General features: G+C 41.6%; 1 protein-coding gene across 5 annotated transcripts in view; it reads right to left on the minus strand.

The window, feature by feature from the left end:
• The window catches only part of RARB (retinoic acid receptor beta), a 510890-nt gene that overhangs the window by 99373 nt on the left and 393649 nt on the right, over positions 1-17868 (minus strand). For all 5 annotated transcript variants that reach the window (XM_038570687.1, XM_038570691.1, XM_038570688.1 and 2 more), the window contains one exon: positions 2006-2147. In XM_038570687.1, the coding sequence (XP_038426615.1) occupies positions 2006-2147 (142 nt within the window). The remainder of the gene's footprint in view (positions 1-2005; positions 2148-17868) is intronic.

The raw sequence follows: 17868 nt of genomic DNA on the forward strand, positions 1-17868 counted from the left end.
TTCTTCCACCCTTCCATCCATAGTGTCTGCTTTGTCCTAGAGGTGACTTCCCTTGGAGTGGGAAGCTAGCTATTAGGGGCACTTCGGGCTACTTGTTTCCCTGTTCACATGCATCAGGAATTGTCTCAATATCCTAAGCATGAGTCTTTTGTTCTGTTTGGGTAATTTTATTAGGATAAAATTTCAAATTTGCTCAAAAGTTACAAGAATAGTACAAAGAACCCCTTTACACGCTTCATCTAATTCACAATTCTTAGTATGTAATAATATACAACAGTATATTACAATGCTATAATCTATAGTCCATATTCCGATTTCACTCACTGTTCCAATTATGTCCTTTATAGTTATTTTCCCTCTGACCCCAGGATCAAGACTGGATTATGCACTGCATGTAACTGGCATGTCTCTTTTAATCTGGAACAGTCTTTCAGTCTGCCTTTGCCATGTACTCTTGGCATTTTTGAAGGGCACTAAGGCTTGTTTTTTTTTTTTTTTTAAATTGGGTTATTTGCTTTCTTCTTGAGTTTTCAGAGGTTAGTATATTCTAGATACAAGTCCTGAGTCAGATGTGCAATTTGTAAATACTTTCTCCTACTGTGTGCCTTGTCTTTTCATTCATTTTGTAGTAGAGCAGACATTTCCTATTTTGATGAAGTTGAATTTATCTTTTACTCTTTTGTGGATCATAAGCCTGAGTTTCATTCTCATTGGACTGGCCTAGATTACAGATTCACACCATGAACCAGTAACATGACAGGCTGGAACACAGAAAAGGATGCTCGGCTTGAGTCAACTGAATTATTCCCAATCCTGCTGTTTCTCCTCAAGTATAGAAACCCAAGGAGGGGCAGACGGAGAGAGTGAAAGAATCTCAAGTAGACTCCTTGCTGAGCACAGAGCCTAATGCAGGGCTCCATCTCACAACCCTGAGATCACGACCTGAGCCGAAATCAAAAGTCGGATGCTAAACCGACTGAGCCATCCAGGCACCCCAGTACCTGGCTTTTTGTCCCATATTCTTAGAGGGGAGGGGCCATGTCTCATGCATCTCCAGCGTCCCCTCATACCACTAGCCCAGGACCTCACTAACAGTCTTCCTTCACCAAATCCCCAAGTAATGGGATGAATGGAGAAGCAGCAACCACGTGAAGCACTTCACCTGGCACACAACCCTATGTCTTCCTTAGGCCTGCCTTAGTCAAGCCATTTGCCAGTCACTTTCTTGTCCTAACTGAAAGCACCAAAGAGAGAAATATAAGTAGTGCAATTTTTTTGTAGTGTATATACTATCTGTATTAAATGATATATATTTCAAGTCCCCATTATCCGAGGTTTACAGACCACTAATTATTTACTAAAATGTTCTCTTTTGCATTAAAAAAAAATGTGTAATTATTTGGAGGAGGGGGTGGCTGGGAGGGAAAAAAAAGCTAAATCAAGTTTGGAAAATTGCCAATGCACCAAGTTTCTAAGTATTTCTTCCACAACAGAAGTTTTATGCCCCCTTCTGTCTGAAAAAGGGCTAATTATTACTACTGTTAATATTCACACCTATCATCTCATCTTGTTCTTGTATAAGTACCACGCACTAATCAATTGTGCTACTGGAGCTCCTCATCTTGTTCTCATCGATACAGGCAATACTTTTTGTTCCCATTGTCAGGATAGGGAAATGGAGTCTCTAAGTGACTTTGTGGTATGTTTGAGCTACCAATGGCTGTGAAACATACAGTGAGCGAGTACTGCTCAGGAATACAAATCTGCCAGCCACAACACACAGCTCCTGTCTTTTCCCCAACAGCCACTCAAGTTTTATCTGAAAATCCCCACAGGTATTCTGTTGTCCTACTACCTCTGTTTACACTTAGCTTTGGCAATATATCTTCAGTGTCATGTCTGAATTCCACATAATGTGCCCTCCACAACTTGATTTTGGAAGCTGAGCAAATCATATTTATAGATAAGGCAAAGACAGAAAAAAAGTTTTTGAGACTCCACTTACATTCTTTGGACATTCCCACTTCAAAGCACTTCTGGAGTCGACAGTACTGGCATCGATTCCTGGTGACTTTATTAATAACACAGTTCTTATCTCGGTGACAAGTGTAAATCATGTTCTTCTGAATACTTCTGCGGAAAAACCCCTGCAAGCAAGTGAGAAGATGAGAAAACTAAGTAAAACTACCAAGTTTCATGAGAAATCAAAACCAGCCTTATCAATGCATTGATTGCTTGGTCTGAGTAATGAAGTGATGGCAGTAGAAAAGTTCACTTATTTAAGCCTTAAAAATCCTTGTGAGATATTAATAGTCAGCTCTCCCTTTGTTTCAAATCAGAAAGCCCCTTTTAATCAAAACTACACATGACCGTTATCATCTTGCTGAAGGAAAATGAACACGAAGCTGATTCACTCAGAAAACATAATGCGGAGCTGGGTTCCCTCCAAACAGGCTTAGCTTCATAAGCAGCTAGAACAATTTTTTTTAAAAAGAGAGAGGGGAGAGAGAACAATTTCAGGTGAGCCCACTCTCAAGAAACTGGATACGAGAAGCATCCCATTTGTAAAAGAAATGATAAGATTTGTGGAAGAATTAGGTCTGCTCGAGAAAGTCTCTTCCAATTTTTTCCCCACATATTTAGCTTGTTACAGTATTTTAAAATGTGATTTAATTTACAGAGTGTTTTAAAAAAAAGTATTATCCAAGATTGGAAGCAAGGCATAAAAAGGACTGCCCATTTAATGGCACAAACGAGCGGCCACTGTCCAATACGGCAGCCCCTAATCACATGCAGATATTTAAATCAAAATTTTTAACAATGAAGTAAAATTTAAAATTCGATTACTCAGTTGCACTGGCCATATACAGCTAGTGGCTACCCCACTAGACAGCACATATATAGAAGATTTTCATCATGGCAGAAAGTTCTGTGGGGCAGCACTGTCCTGCAGCATTGGCTTTTTGACAAGCTTACCTAAGAGTCATCTGACACTCTTGGGAAATGTAACTTTGTTTGACTTACTATTTGCCATTGATTGGACACAGACTCTTTTAAAGACTGTAGAAGGCTGGTAAATTACAAATCTATTTGTTAAGGATAAGTGCAAAGATTTCTGTCTGGCTGAAATATAACCAAAGAGCATGGCTTGGTTGCCTTGTAGGACATTAACCAGTTCTGTATCTACCTCTGCAGTCTTATTCCAGCCACCTCGATATTTTGCTCCAATCCCTCTCTGAACCAGCTCTGTCATCTTACTTCTCATTCTCAAGTTCAATGAATCTTCGACTACATGCTTACTGAATATTTGAGTGCGTTGTTACTTCTCAACTTTTGAAAATTATATTTTGGCAAGAGAAGCAATTTATCCCGATTTTTGTGAAACACCGATGGGATAAAGCAGATTATAGGCTCATGAGCACATGGTGGCCACTTTGTCCTCTTTGTTCTCCTCATTCTCCCACATGGTTTTGCAGACAATGGATAATCAAGGGATGCTTGTTACTACACAGATGAATGAACAGTGAGTGAAGGGCATACCTGCTGTCTTTTCTGTCTCCTAATTGCCCAACAAAAACATCTATGTTGCTATGAGTATTAAGAGTAGGGAGTTTTACCTTCTCCACTGTGATGTGACTTTTACCGACACTAGCAACAATTCTCTTGGATGTAAGAAACACACCACTGAATGTGCTAAACAGCACATAAGACTCACCATCTGAGTTCAACTTTCCCTGTAGTACATTAGCACTCCAGGAGCCAGAACTAAAAACATTTAAAGTTAAAGTGCATTAACAAAGGAAGCTCATGTAACACACATTGTTTAGGATATTTACGTGGGCACCCTAGGATTCTAATGTCTAAATAAACATATTTTTACTGGTATGGTTCAACTGTAAATGCCTGAAAATCTTGTTTAAGTTTGCAACTCCTGTCACATCCCAGACACACACATTTTCCAAGAAAACACTGCTTATTTTGGTACCTCTGGAGCTACAAATATGCTCCAAATCTAAAATAACAAGTTACCAATGCTCCGAACCTCTAATAGAATCTGTGCAGAGTGGTCACCTCAAACATATCTTTGCATGCAAAAAATATACCTACGGGACGCTTTTGGTTGCCAGATGTACAAACTCAATTTACAGAAACTGCACTGCTCTCCTGCCAAGAAACACTGACACGATGGAAGACCCAGTCTTTTCTGCATGTGTGAAGCAAGTGAGGTATGGGCAAAGGTGACCTGCTCCGTTTATTAAAAACCAAATACTCAGTTCAGCAAATTCTTAGTGAGTGACCAAGAGGGGGAGAAATACAATCTCCTGATACTCAAATGAAGGAAGATTTTATTCATGAGAGACACAGAGAGAGGCAAAGACATAGGTAGAAGGAGAAACAGGTTCCCTATGGGGAACCCAATCCAGGACTCGATCCCAGGACCCTGGGATCATGACCTGAGCCAAAGGCAGATGCTCAACTGCTGAGCCACCCAGGTGCCCTGAAGAAGAGAGAATTAAGGAACTTTCTGTGTCATTAGTTATCCGCTCAGCCTGGTTCAGTAACCATGTCGGCAGAAACTAAATAGGACTTCTTGGTTTCCCAAATCAGATTTTTGGCTAGATATCAGGAGACGGTTTAAGTTTCAGCAAATCATTTCTACCATAGTAGAATACCTGCTGACTAACATATATGCTGGGAGGTATTTTAATACATTGACTGGGTTAAACAGAAAAACCCTCTGAGGCCAAAGATAGGTTTGCATTCTATAAATCCTCCTCCCCAGTAGATGTTATTATTTAAACTTTATTTCCTTGCAGACCACCACTTTGAGGATCTAGTGTGTGCCTGTATGGGAAATGGTAGCCACATGCCCCCTAAGTTCCATCTACTTAATATTTTTACTTAGGTTGCCTCTTCCTTTTATTTTTAACATTCCTTAAAATGGAGACCTTTAACCTCTGGCTTCATTTGAAAACCAATACCTACTGTCAATATTAAAAGGCAAATGTAACACAAATAAAATGAAAGTCAAACAAAATGATAATCAGATATTATCTCACTCTCACTGGATCTTGGATCTGCTAAGGGCTTAACACCCAGACCGTGTCACTTCTTACTGAAAAGGGAGCTAAGCAAGTGTTAGATCAGCCCTGACTGAGACTTTCTCTTTGAGGAATTCAGAGAAAATGTGTCTCATTATGTGGTTCACTGAAGTATAAAGCCACAAATCTGTGCCACCTAAAATTGGAAGCCTCATGCTTTGAGAAACAAAACTGCAACCCAAAACCTGTCATACGTAAAAAAAATGGGCTTAGAAGTGCTGAATTCAATGGGTGACAGTCCTTGAAGCAAGTGGATGGATAGAGACACATCTAGAGGAGAAAACACTGAAAAGCTGAGCATATAAAAGGAAGGATTTGGTCCCACTTGAAGGAGCAGTCCCAGGGTGAGGGTTGTGGGGTGGGAGCAGGTACAGAGAGACAGAAGAGGTAGGAAGCAGTAGAGGCAGAGCCCAGGAAAGAAGTCCAGGAAAGGCTGGACTGCAGCCTCATTACCACTGTGCAGCCTTGGGCAAGTCAGCTCAAGGAGGCAAAGCTCTCTTACCTCCTCAGTGAGGGGTTGGGGAGCTGATTTCCCAGATCCTTTCCAGCTGTACATTTCTGGGATTCCAAGTACATTATCATACCAGAGAGTGACAAGGTGGGACACCTCACAAGTGAGGATGAAGGAGTTTCTGGGAGCACAGAAATTGGCCAAGGAAGAGGTGGTGTTTGAAGACTAAGGAAGAACGTGTTGGTCCTCTGCCTATACAGGCAAATACTGCAATTTGCAGAGGATTAGTCTAGGGTAACTGAGATCACAATTTTATTCTCTTTTTTGGGGGGTGGGAGGGAAGGGAGGGGCTAGGGGAGGGGCAGAGGGAGAGAGAGAGGGAAAAAGAGAATCTTAAGCAGGCTCCATGTTCAGCATGTGCTGGACACGGGGCCAGATCACACAACCCTGAGATCATGACCTGAGGAGAAATCAAGAGTTTGACGCTAAACAGATTGAGCCACCCAGGTGCCCCCCCAATTTTATTTCTTCTTTCCTGAAACATACTTTTCCCCATAAACTCAGAAAAATTCTGTCTTCAAGATGTATGTCACCTCATCCAGGAAGCCTTCTCTGACTAATCCAATCCCACATAAATGCTTCCTTTCCTAGGCGACCTTGGTATTTTGCTTATCTTTCTATATTATTCCAATTCAAGTATAATATTAAAAATAGTAAACAATAGTACCATTCACTTTAGAGGATACATGGGTGACAGGGAGGAATGCCTGCCTGTGGCCAGCAGTCACAGCTTCGGGGAGCCAAATGGGCATCATAGATATCCACAACTGGATGTAACAGTACTACCACCCAGTGTGACATTCTCCTTGCTGATACCCTGACAGATAAGAGGCAGGGACGTGGAGACCAACTTTCTTGGAACTAAAATGGGCATGTTGTTGGGCTCCCACATGGCCTCAAAGCAGTATGTATGTATGTATGTATGTATGTATCCATTCGTTCATTCATTCGAGACACAGGGAGAGAGGCAGAGACATAAGCATTGGGAGAAACAGGCTCCCTGTGAGAAGCCCAATGTGGGACTTGATCCCGGGAACCCCAGGATCATGCCCTGAGCCAAAAGCAGACGCTCAACCACTGAGCCATCCAGGCGCCCCTTGAAGCAGTGTTTAAAATGTCTTCCCTGGAAGCAAGACAGTGGACTTGGGTAGAGAGGATCAAAAGACTGGATGCAATGGTTATTTGACAGATGGTAGGGAAGTATTTCAGTATTTCAACACCTAATAAAACCGTATTGGTGCATATTAGCTGAATATCCTCAGTAGTGGGACAGGACTTGACACACGGTAGAGAGTTAATAAATAGCTGTTAAATGAATGAGTGAGTGAATGATGATATCCTCAGCTCTAAGCAGAATCCAAGTAAGAGTCCTGAATGTATTAAAACTTAATTCCATAAAATATTCCTCCACAGTCATGCATTCGCTGAAGATGATACTGGGTGTACTTAATAAAGTGAGCAGCTGGATTTCTCAGAAGTTAGTAGAAGATCCACCGGTTTGAGATGTAATCAGATTAGAAAGTCAAGAGTTCTGTTGGTTAACCATGATTCATGTTGGTTAGTTATGTTTTCTGTTGGTTAATCTCGATTTCTCTTATTATGACTTTTAGTGGTTAATCAGGACTTCCGTGGTTTGTGAGAAACACATTTAACACTCTAGCCACTTAAATCGACAGGATAGGTCTTCACCACAAACTGAGTCCCGTGTTTTCTGACCAGTTTTTCCGACCTTTCTTAGCTCATGCTCTTCTATTCTTGCTATCAAGAAATTGGAATAAAAAGAAACTACTTCTATGGTGGAGAAGGTCACATATGCATTGGGGTGATCTGCTTCATGTCTTAGCAATAATCCTGGAATTCCCATTGCCTACTCAGATTACTTCTGTCTCCCCTTGGGGACACGAGGTACCCTCTACGTACCTGTAGAGGTTCTACGTAATCCTGTCTTATCTAGAGTACAGACACACTCCTCAATCAAAAGGAAAGGCAACCATCTCTTTTAAATCTGAATATTCTCTGTCCCTAAGTATCCAAAATTCATAATTACCTGAGAGACCAGTTATATGGCCCAAATCTATCAAGGACATGAAGAAATGTGGCTCACTGTACTCCCTGCTTCATGTTTTGATCTGAGAGTAACTTGGGCCACCTTCTCTCCTCTAATACTCTCAAACCATTGCTCTAATTCTGATTAATTTTTTTCTTTTCTTTCATGGACCACATTTCAACTTCTGTTTTTCAGATTTCATCACACATAATATTCCCCACTGTCCCCCAAATAGAGCACTTTTTGTTGGTTTAGATACTAGCCTGGTGATTAAAAACTGGAATTTAGCTTGAGTACCTGTGGATTTGAACTCTGACTCTGCTGCTGACTATCTGTGGGCCATTAAGTGAGTTACGCGAAGGCCTGTTTCTTCATTTGTAATGTGGGGATAATGAACATACCTACACTTCATGGGATTACCTACTGTACCCAATTAGGGGACACGTATGAGGTGGGAAGCCAATGCTCAACACATAGCAAGTGCCCAGGGAATGGCAGCTTTTGTTATGGATGAAACCTCTTCTCTCCAAAGCTTTCTTCTAGAAAACTTCCAATAGACATTTTATATTTAAAATAAAGATTCCCGAAGAGGAAAGAACACTATTCTGAATCTCTGAACAATACAGACTATTGTGGGTAGACAGCCTCATGATTCCAACGGCCATCTTTATATATATATTCATTTCCATACTGATTCATTTATCTAATGCCAATTAACTGGAGTGGATGTGGTGGGCTCCCTTAAGTGTACAAAGATAGATCTCCTGCCCTTTCTCAGCTTACCAGGAACATTAAATCAAGTGAACACCTTGGAGCAGATGCCACCATGCAGTGTGATAAGAATTTAATGGACGCACAAAGTGGAAAAGTGCCCAGTATAGTACCTGGCACATAATAGGCCCACTTAAAATATTTAGAGTAAAGGTCACAGGAATTCAAAGGAGTTAGAAGGGAATCAGCACTTGATTCCAGCTCTAATGAAGGAGGAGGATTTGAACAGCAAGTCCCCCCACCCCCCTCAGGAACATCTCAGCTTTGCCAAGATCACAGGTGCGATCATACAGGGAAGGGGCTATGGTCCAGGTTGGCAGAGATGTAAATAATGGACGGTGTGTGTGTGTGTGTGTGTGTGTGTGTAAAGCACAACTGAAAGAGCAGGTTGACAATCAATCAGACTGAGCAGGATCTTGACGGCCACGCCAGGTATTTCCTGGGAAGGCACTCACTCTTCTGTACAGGAGAAAGCTAGGGTCTGAATGCTAATCTGCCAGGATCTTCAGGAGGTCCTGAGTCACTGGTTTCATCATGCATTAATTTAACACCTACTCAAGTGGATAGTGAGCTCTGGGTATGAATATAAATACCAATACCCCTGAATTTGCCCTCAGGTCTGGTCAGGAAGGTAGCCCAAGAATCCTTGATTTCTGAAATAACAGTGCAATCTGCTGATTCATAGTTAATCATAAAGCTACTTGTGAGAATTCAAAGCGTGGTGTTTTGAATGGAAGTAGCTTTTTAGGCCTAGAGCTACTTTATATCAGGTTCAACATGTGTGAAATGTGTCGTGACTGAAGAAAAGCACTAAGAAAAAACTAATTTCTATTATTATTATTTTTTAAGGTTTATTTACTTATTTATTCATGAGAGACACACAGAGAGAGGCAGAGACATAGGCAGAGGGAGAAGCAGGCTCCCTGTAGGGACCTTGATGCAGGATTCCATCCTAGGACCCTGGGATCACGCCCTGAGCCAAAGGCAGACACTCAACCGCTGAGCCACCCAGGTACCACACTTATTTCTATTATTAAAAAAACAAAACAAAACAAAATGACAACTTGGCGCAGAGTTAGTCATAAAAAGCACTGGATCAGGAGAAATCCACCCAAAAAGTAGTGTGGGAAGCACATCTGTTTGCACTAGGCTTTTGCAGAGTTAATTTCTATCCCATGCAAAGTTCAAAAGGGTAATTTTTCCTTCTAGAGTGAAAGGAGAGAGAGAGACATCAAGGAGTGTTACTTAGGCATTTGCCCTCGGTCATTAAAGGGAAAATATTGCAACCCCATCTCAATCAAAAAGTAACCAGGTGGCTGCCTGGGGTAGTCCTTCGCCCTGGCCAGCAAGGCCGGGCCGGTGACGTGCAGCCCCAGGCCAGCATCGAGCTGTAATTCCCATTTCCAGCCAGAAGCAAAGACGCTGCCAGTGGGAGGCGAGTATGGAATAATCCCATCGCGGCTACTTTGGGAAACACGGTTTTCAGACCAGGAAACACGTTGCCTTAAACAAACAAAAAACACCCTCCGGAGTGAGTGGAAGTCTATGCGTGACAACGTCTAAAAAGTTATTAATAGCAAGATTTGTGGGGGAGAAAGAGAAAAGTGAAGACCTTTTCACCCCACTGAAAGACAATGGGTGAGAGGGAGGGAGAAAGTAGAAAAACAGCCTACTTTTTTGATGACAAACAGAGTTTCCTCCTAAGCAGGGAGGGTGGGCATGAATGCAACTCAAAGGATGCTGATCAAGTTGGGGGAGCCCCCCCCCCCCGCCGGCACTTGGAGCCACGAAAAGGGAAACAACCTAAGGTTCATATTCCAAACAAGAAAGCGGAGTTGTCCCAAGGCGTAGAGGCTTAGAGTTGTTTATTTTTTATTTTTTTTTGTTTAAAAAATTCCTGACAGGACAAGGTCCCACTTTTGGGAATTTAGTAAAAATGAATGAATGAAAATAGTGAAGTCTGAGTGCTCTACTGTTTAGTAACCGTGGCTTCTAGAAGGTCTGTCATTCCACACTGCCTCTTGCCTGCTAACCGGGAAAGTGTCTCCTGTCCCTTCACTTAGAATCTGACCATAGATAGGATGCCTGGGTGGCTCAGTGGTTGAGCATCTGCCTTCGGCTCAGGTTGTGATCCCAGGGTCCTGGGACGGAGTCCTGCATCAGGCTCCCTGCATGGAGCCTGCTTCTTCCTCTGCCTATGTTCTCTGCCTCTCTGAGTCTCTCAAGAATAGACAAATAAAAATCTTAAAAAAAAAAAAAAAAAAAAAAGTGACCATAGATTTTAGGTCTGTCTCCTTTCAAGTCCCTTGGACCAGTAGCTTCCTTGGCGTGTATGCTCTTCCCTAGGTTACCAAGGCAAGCCTTAATTTTGGAAAAGCTCTAGAAAGATGGTACTCAAAAGACAATGACGATAGGTTTAGCAAAAACATCACCTCTGTGGGAACCAGTCATTCTGGTAGAGGGTGATGATGGCATCTCCCTGGACTTTGTCAGGTGAACCCCTGAAAGCTCAACCCCTGGAGACCCAGAGGCCAATACTCTCAACCCTTTTAATCCCCAATTAATGAAAACTCCCTGGGAAGGAATACCAATGAATAGACAACCCATGTTCTTAACTGAGAACCTGAACTCACAACATCAGAAAATCACGGTCTAAACTTCCAAAGTGTTCAATGTTCCAAGGAGGGCACTGAGCCAATACATTCAGTTCACAGTGTTCTTTATTTTAGAGTAACATGATCTGGGGAAGAAATGCTACAAGGTAATATAAACTGGAAACCAACAGTAAGGAGAGATTAATCAGTTGGATAAAAGGTCTTTTAATTTAGGTGTCTTATTATGTCTTATTATTTTTCAAAAACATGACCTTGGATAATTTTTTTTTATGTGACTAGCTATCCTATGGGTCTGATTATTAGAACACCATTTTCATCCACCAGGTTTGGGGGCCAGTAATCTCAAAACACAATTTTGGGATTGAGGTGTACACACCTTTGATAGGGTATGTACACTGCTAGTTAAACTGGCTGTTTTCAAAAACTGAAAGGATCTGTTCTGGGCAGGGCCAATTTCACAGGCGTGTGACCTGGGCACACATGGAGCCTGGTCCTTGGAAGGGCTTCATGCTTAGTTTGCTGCCCCACTGTCACTGTCTTGAAATTCTGAATAATTTTTGGTCAAGTGGACAGTACTTTTCATTTTGTATTTTTGTATGGGGTCCTGCAAATTAAGTCGCCAGTCTGGGCTTTAGAATACCATCTACAGGAAAGGTTTCCAACGCGTTATGTTAGTGAGGATGAGTAAGTCTTGGGTAATCTCTCTTCTCTGGTTGACCTCGATGCTAGTTTTAAGACTATAGATCAGATAGAAATGCTACCACAGATAGAAAGTCTACCACGGTCACACTTCATCCAGGATCTCTCAGGGGTGCTTCCGAGCAGTCCACAACCCCAGCAAGAGCCAGAAGGGAAAACCATTTGGGAATCATCTTATGTTCTACTATTGGGCTTTATTTTCCCCATGGATAAGGGCCTTTGGAGGGAGCTGAAGGAGGAACATGAAGACTGAAAAGAACTTTTTCAGAATGTCATACAGTTGGACACCTGGATGGCTCACCGGTTGAGCATCTGTCTTTGGCTCAGGGCGTGATCCTGGGTATGGGGATCGAGTCCTGCATCAGGCTCCGGACAGGGAACCTGCTTCTCCCTCTGCTCCTTCTCTATGTCTCTCATGAATAAATAAATAAATCTTAAAAAAAAAAAAAAAAAGATTGGGATACAGCATCCTCCCAAATAGCATATATATATTTAGTTGTGAGTTCAAGAGGGTGCCCAGAAGCTCACTCATACACCTCCTAGATGACTCTGATCCCTACTTGGAAGCTACTGAAATAAAGAGTGGATTAGAAGAACGCAAGAAATATGAGGTCAAGCAGTTTATCTGTTACCCAAAGCATTTCTGCACAGCGGGTTAAATATTATCAACACTGTACCTTGGGGACCACTACCCCTCTTCTCAAGACTTTGAGTTGAGATATGGTAGTAGGGAAAAGAACCCTAAGACAGGAAAAAAAAAAATCTGAAATGGAAGATTTCACTCAGCCCCATAGAGCTTTCTTTAAATTTGGTCTTGAGAATTTACTTTAAACCAACTAGAGACATCTGTTTTCTAGATTACTTGGGTCAGTTATTTTGTGCCCTTCCTCAGTGAAACCCATAGTTACCGATTTATTATCAGGATTACTCTAAATATAACTGGGCAAGAAGCCAATGCATTTTAAGGTTTCTAATTCTCAAATATTTCACTGAGAAAATGCACCAAAATAGCTCCTCAGCTACAGCCCAGGAGTTAGGAGACCCCAGGTGCTTTGTACATTAATTACTAAATCTCATCTGGACCTAAATTCAAGATCCTCAATTGTACTGAAGGGGTGGTGGGGAGGCAGGCAGAAGGAGACAGAGCCAAAACATGCTCAAATATGCTTAAACCCTTTGCAGAGGAGCATAAATTTTTAAATCTCTTTTAGAAGTTTGGTATGCAACATTTCACCATCAACAAAGCCAGGTCTTAGGTCTGTCATAACATGTGGGTTGATGACAACGTACATCACCATGGCAACTCTACATATCACATGATTCAAAAGCCTTTCACAGAATCCAATGATCATCATGCACTTACATTATTTCATAATGCTAGGAAGGACCTAAATTGAAAAGAAAAAATGCTTGTCCACAATGTGTTGCACTCTTTCCAAGTAAACTTAATTTCCAGGGCCATTCTGGGACCTTCTCACTGGAATCTTTCCTGCTTATTTTATAGGTGGTTACATCCTGAATCTGAATTGAAAAGGAAGAAATCACAGAGGATGTGGGAGCAGAAGGGAAGCCAGTCAGGCATTTACATTTAGGTCTTCAAGAGCCTGACAACTGTAAAATAATGGGCATTTATCGGATGCAGCCTTCTGCTTCTCCTCAGCACAGACACTGCTCAGACAGTACAAAAATCTTGCTAACAGTTTACTGAGAAAATACTGCCTAAAGTTCTAGCTCTCAAAATGCATTCTGTCCTTGTATGGAAAAACCCTGGTGGCTTTAGGCAAAGAGCTGATGTGCCATGTTATCCCAAACCCACAGCATCTGAACAACGACACCACTGGCGAAATAGTTGAGAGCCTAGCGGCCTTCAGTGGCACCTGGGCCCTTTGTGTACTCATACTTAGCCAGGCCCCTCAAATCTAGAGTGTTCTCTTTTGCCTTTGTACCTTTACACATGCTGTTCCCTAGGCTTCAAAAGTCCTTTCCCTGCCTTGTTCACACCTACTTACGCTCCAACATAGCATAAGGCACCTCTGAATCACATACCAGGGTACCAGCATACCCTGTTTAACATTCATTGTACAACGCTGTAACCGTTGATCTTTGTGTCTCTTTCTTCCTCAAAGCCAGAATCCTTTGAGGGTATCTTAATTGTCTTTGTGATGGCGCACATGCAACCTTTATAATTAAAAAATAACATGTTGCAAAGTTATTTTGCTGTTTAAAATCATATGGAGATTCAGTAGAGAATGGAAGAAAAAGATTAGCAGAGAACCCTAACTTCAATAAATACAACCACCACCTAAATTCTTTCAGTATAAGGAAAAGAAAGAAGGAAGTTCTATTTTCAAGAGCGAAACTCCAATATCATAACTCAGACAGCAATTCTAACTTCATGATTTATCCCAACCTCCCTTCTTTCTTACTCCAAATTAGCAAGAAATAGGCTCAAATTTCACCCATAGCTCCTCTTCCTTGATCTTTAAAATTAAAGTTGCTGTATAATGTCAGCATAGTTGCCAGGATTTGAAATTAAATAGGTCCCCAATGTAAAAGGTAAAGTTCTTTTAAACAACACGAACTTGCCTGCAATTAAGCACGTTATAGCCTCCACCTCAGCACCGCGCTATATAAAAATCCACTCCTGGAGCTACTGCTGTGTTGAAGACCTGAACTTCTGTGCTTTCTGTTCCTATTTTATAAGAGAAAATTTTGCAGAATACACACAATTAATTTTTAAGTGTTACTTCTCCGCTTTTCCATTCATACCTGACTTTGGTTGATAAAAAAAAAAAGGAGTTGTCTTCTGATTACACTGGAGAGAAGGGGGAAGATAGGCCCAGCAATAAAAGAGGTACCTGCCAATTAGTTAGATTGTTCTCCAGTTTTCAATTAAAGACAGCCTAATGGATGCAGGGGGACCTGTTTTATTTTCCCTAACAGAGCCCTTATTTTTAAACTCTTAGCTTCATTTTCCAAAATTGCTGGCTTTAGACAGAAGAAACATCTATCTTGAGTGAAAAGCTCTATGATTTTCTTCTATTTCCTGTATTGAAATTGTATTTCTCTCCTCAGTGGCTACTTCCCATTTGGCTTCACAAAGCTCTGCTGCCCACGATGGGTTTGCTAATGGACAGCAAGCAGTCCCTGATCTTGTACCCCACTCTGGAAGATGGAGGGGTCAGGCTGACGTGGGAGTTTGGGGGTGCTTTGCCCTATTTTTGCTCTCTTCAGATGATCATCCGCTGGAACTTTACCGACCCTCCTTCAGTTTCTTCAAAAAGCCAAGAATAGAGAACTTAAGAGGGTATGCTTATGTTGAACCCATCTGAAAGAACTTGCCTCCCTTAAGCATTGGCCTGTGCATGGAAATTGGGAATTATTTTCCTTAGATCAAACGGGAGTAAAAATATCCTTGGACATGCTTGGCCTTCTTTTTGGAACACACATGTTTTCAGGATTGAGAGTTTTATCCAGTGTTTTCTCAAATGAATAATTAGGAGATGTCCATGGGCAGGTGTAGGAAAAAGAGCTGGGCCTCCATAAATCATGATCAAGCTACATTTAACCACCAAAGGACTGAATGCAGTTTTGTAAACAGTTTAGCAGTTTTGTTTCTGTGGGAAATCACTGTCCCTAGACCTCAGGGATCTGTGGGCGCAATTCCCTTTACTGCCAACAGGAGTTAGGGCAGCTGGATAAATCCTTCAGGATCCGACCAACCCTTCAGGGCTAGAAAAGGAGTCACTAATCACATTATCCTGGTAATTTAAGAGTTAACATATCTATGGGGAGAGGAAGACCTAATGTATCATATACTAATTCCTGTTTGTTTTTAACATCACCAGAAGTTTACCTGGTTCAGACCAAAGACACATTAGGACTGAGCATTCCACCTTAGCGGGTGTTAGAACAGACCTTGTGAAAACACCAGGCAGTGACACAAAAGTAATGTTTTCATCCTGCCAAGAAAACGGAAAGGGCTTTTAGGAGCCCCTCAGAAGGAGATTCTGAATTAATTTGTAATTCCAGGTTTCCTAACAGCTTTTACGAGCTTGCTTACCCAAAGTATTTCAGAGCATCATCTTTTTTAATTTTTAATTTTTATCCACACGTTGCTCCAAAAACATGCCGATCTGATCGTTGCCCCCTCATCTTGTTATCTTAATGGGGGAGGGATAGAGTACCATGCTGGCTATTCCGCATTAGGTGTCCTCATTTACAGATTGGGGGAAAAAAAAAAAGTGCCGGACATAAATTATTTAAAATCTATTGTATCAGTGTGTGTTCTGTAAGCATTCACTACCGGCAAAGCAGACAGATTATTTTTCACTTTTAATTGTGTTGATACCTTATCTGCTTTGTTGAAAGTGGAGAGTGGTATGTGAAACCACCTCACACGCTGAGGACCAGAAGTGATGGGGTCTATTATTTAAAGCCAAAGTAACCCATTTAGTGGAAGTACCTTTTAACACACTGCTAAGGAAGAGAAAACCTGGAGCTGCTATTTATGTTTGTAATGTGTGTCTATTACTGTGTCAAACACGAACGAGGGTAGGACAGAGGCGGCTTCCATAAAGAAGCTCTTGGGTGAGGGAATCCGTGACAGCATGCACCTCACACCAGCACCCAGGCACAAAGGCACCCATTGTGTGTGAGCGACAAGGGGGATCACCCTGCATTCCTCTGCCCTCTGCCCTCCACTTCCCAGGTATGTGTTAAAAAGCAACATAAATAAGAGGAGATCATCTCTAGGTACGCTTGAATACACTGTCCTAGAAAAAAAAAATATTCAGAGCAATGACAATATATTTAGATAATTAAATTACTAATCTGTGATTTGAACCTGACTGCAATGAAATCATACATAAGATATGAAGATTCATTACTAGAAATTCAAAATGAGTCCTAATGCTTCCCTTCTCTTTTGACCCACAAAGACCATCATCAAAAAATAACCACAGGTAGGGGTGCTTGGGTGGCTCAGTCAGTTGGGTGTCCAACTCTAAAGGTTTCAGCTCAAGTCATTATCTCAGGGTCCTGGGATCGAGCCTGGAGCTGGGCTCCACACTCAGCGGGGAGTCCACTTGAGATTTTTCTGCCTCTCCCCCCCCCATCTCTACCCCTCCTCATTCTCTCTCAAATAAATAAATAAATAAATCTTAAAAATAAAAAAAATGATCACAGGTACTAGGTATGTTAGTGTGCTCCCAAAAAGTACCTCACCCTTATCTGAATTTAAAATATTCCTTCAAAAAAAAAAATAAATAAATAAATAAAATAAAATAAAAATATTCCTTCAAAAGACAGCAACTCGGAATTCATTTGGGTCAATCTCCAGATGAGTGGTAGAGTATATATAGATAATGACTAGCATCATTCTGATGTAGCTTATTAAGCCAGAGACTTGTCAACACTCTTTAGCTTTTGTATCCTCCACAGCAAATCCAGTACCTTACCCAGCTTTCAATAAAAATTTGCTCATATACATGGGCAGAGGGTTGCATGGGGAAAGGACTCAGTTTGCCAAATATTCTCTGGCAGATGGCTGAAGAGAAAAGCACGCAAGTGTAAGTCCAGAGGGTAGTGGGCTGGTTTATGCTCTGCCTTTATGTGGCTTTGGGCCGTCAGAGCAAACTATTGAGCTGTCCTTGCAGTTCCATTTCACACATTTGAAGTTATCTCTATACCTTCTAGTGCTGACAACTGAGATTTCCATGTGTCTGAACAAGGAAAAACACATTCCTATGTTCCCAGTATGAGCCTCAGGTCTGCACGTTTTGTGGGACGTGTCTGGTGTGGTAAGAAGCAGAGAGAGGGAGAGGGCCAGAAGTCTCCCAAATATGGGTCCTTTTCACACAGGGTCAAAATCCAGCAAACAAACAACTCCCAGCAAAATCACAGTCAATACCAGTCTACAAAAATGGACCACATCACATGTGATATTTGTGAGTCTCATTTCCATGCTGTCAAGTATAATTGGTGACAACCCACATCAGTGAAAGCCCAAAGTTAGCCACCACACCACACTTACTCTCCAAACCCCACCACTCCGATCCGGTGTGTGCTTCAAATTGAACTCCTGACCTTTCCAGCAATTATCCCCAGAATCTAGACAGCCCC

Source organism: Canis lupus, chromosome 23 (assembly GCF_011100685.1).
Source record: "Canis lupus familiaris isolate Mischka breed German Shepherd chromosome 23, alternate assembly UU_Cfam_GSD_1.0, whole genome shotgun sequence".
In the NCBI taxonomy this organism is placed as follows: domain Eukaryota; kingdom Metazoa; phylum Chordata; class Mammalia; order Carnivora; family Canidae; genus Canis; species Canis lupus.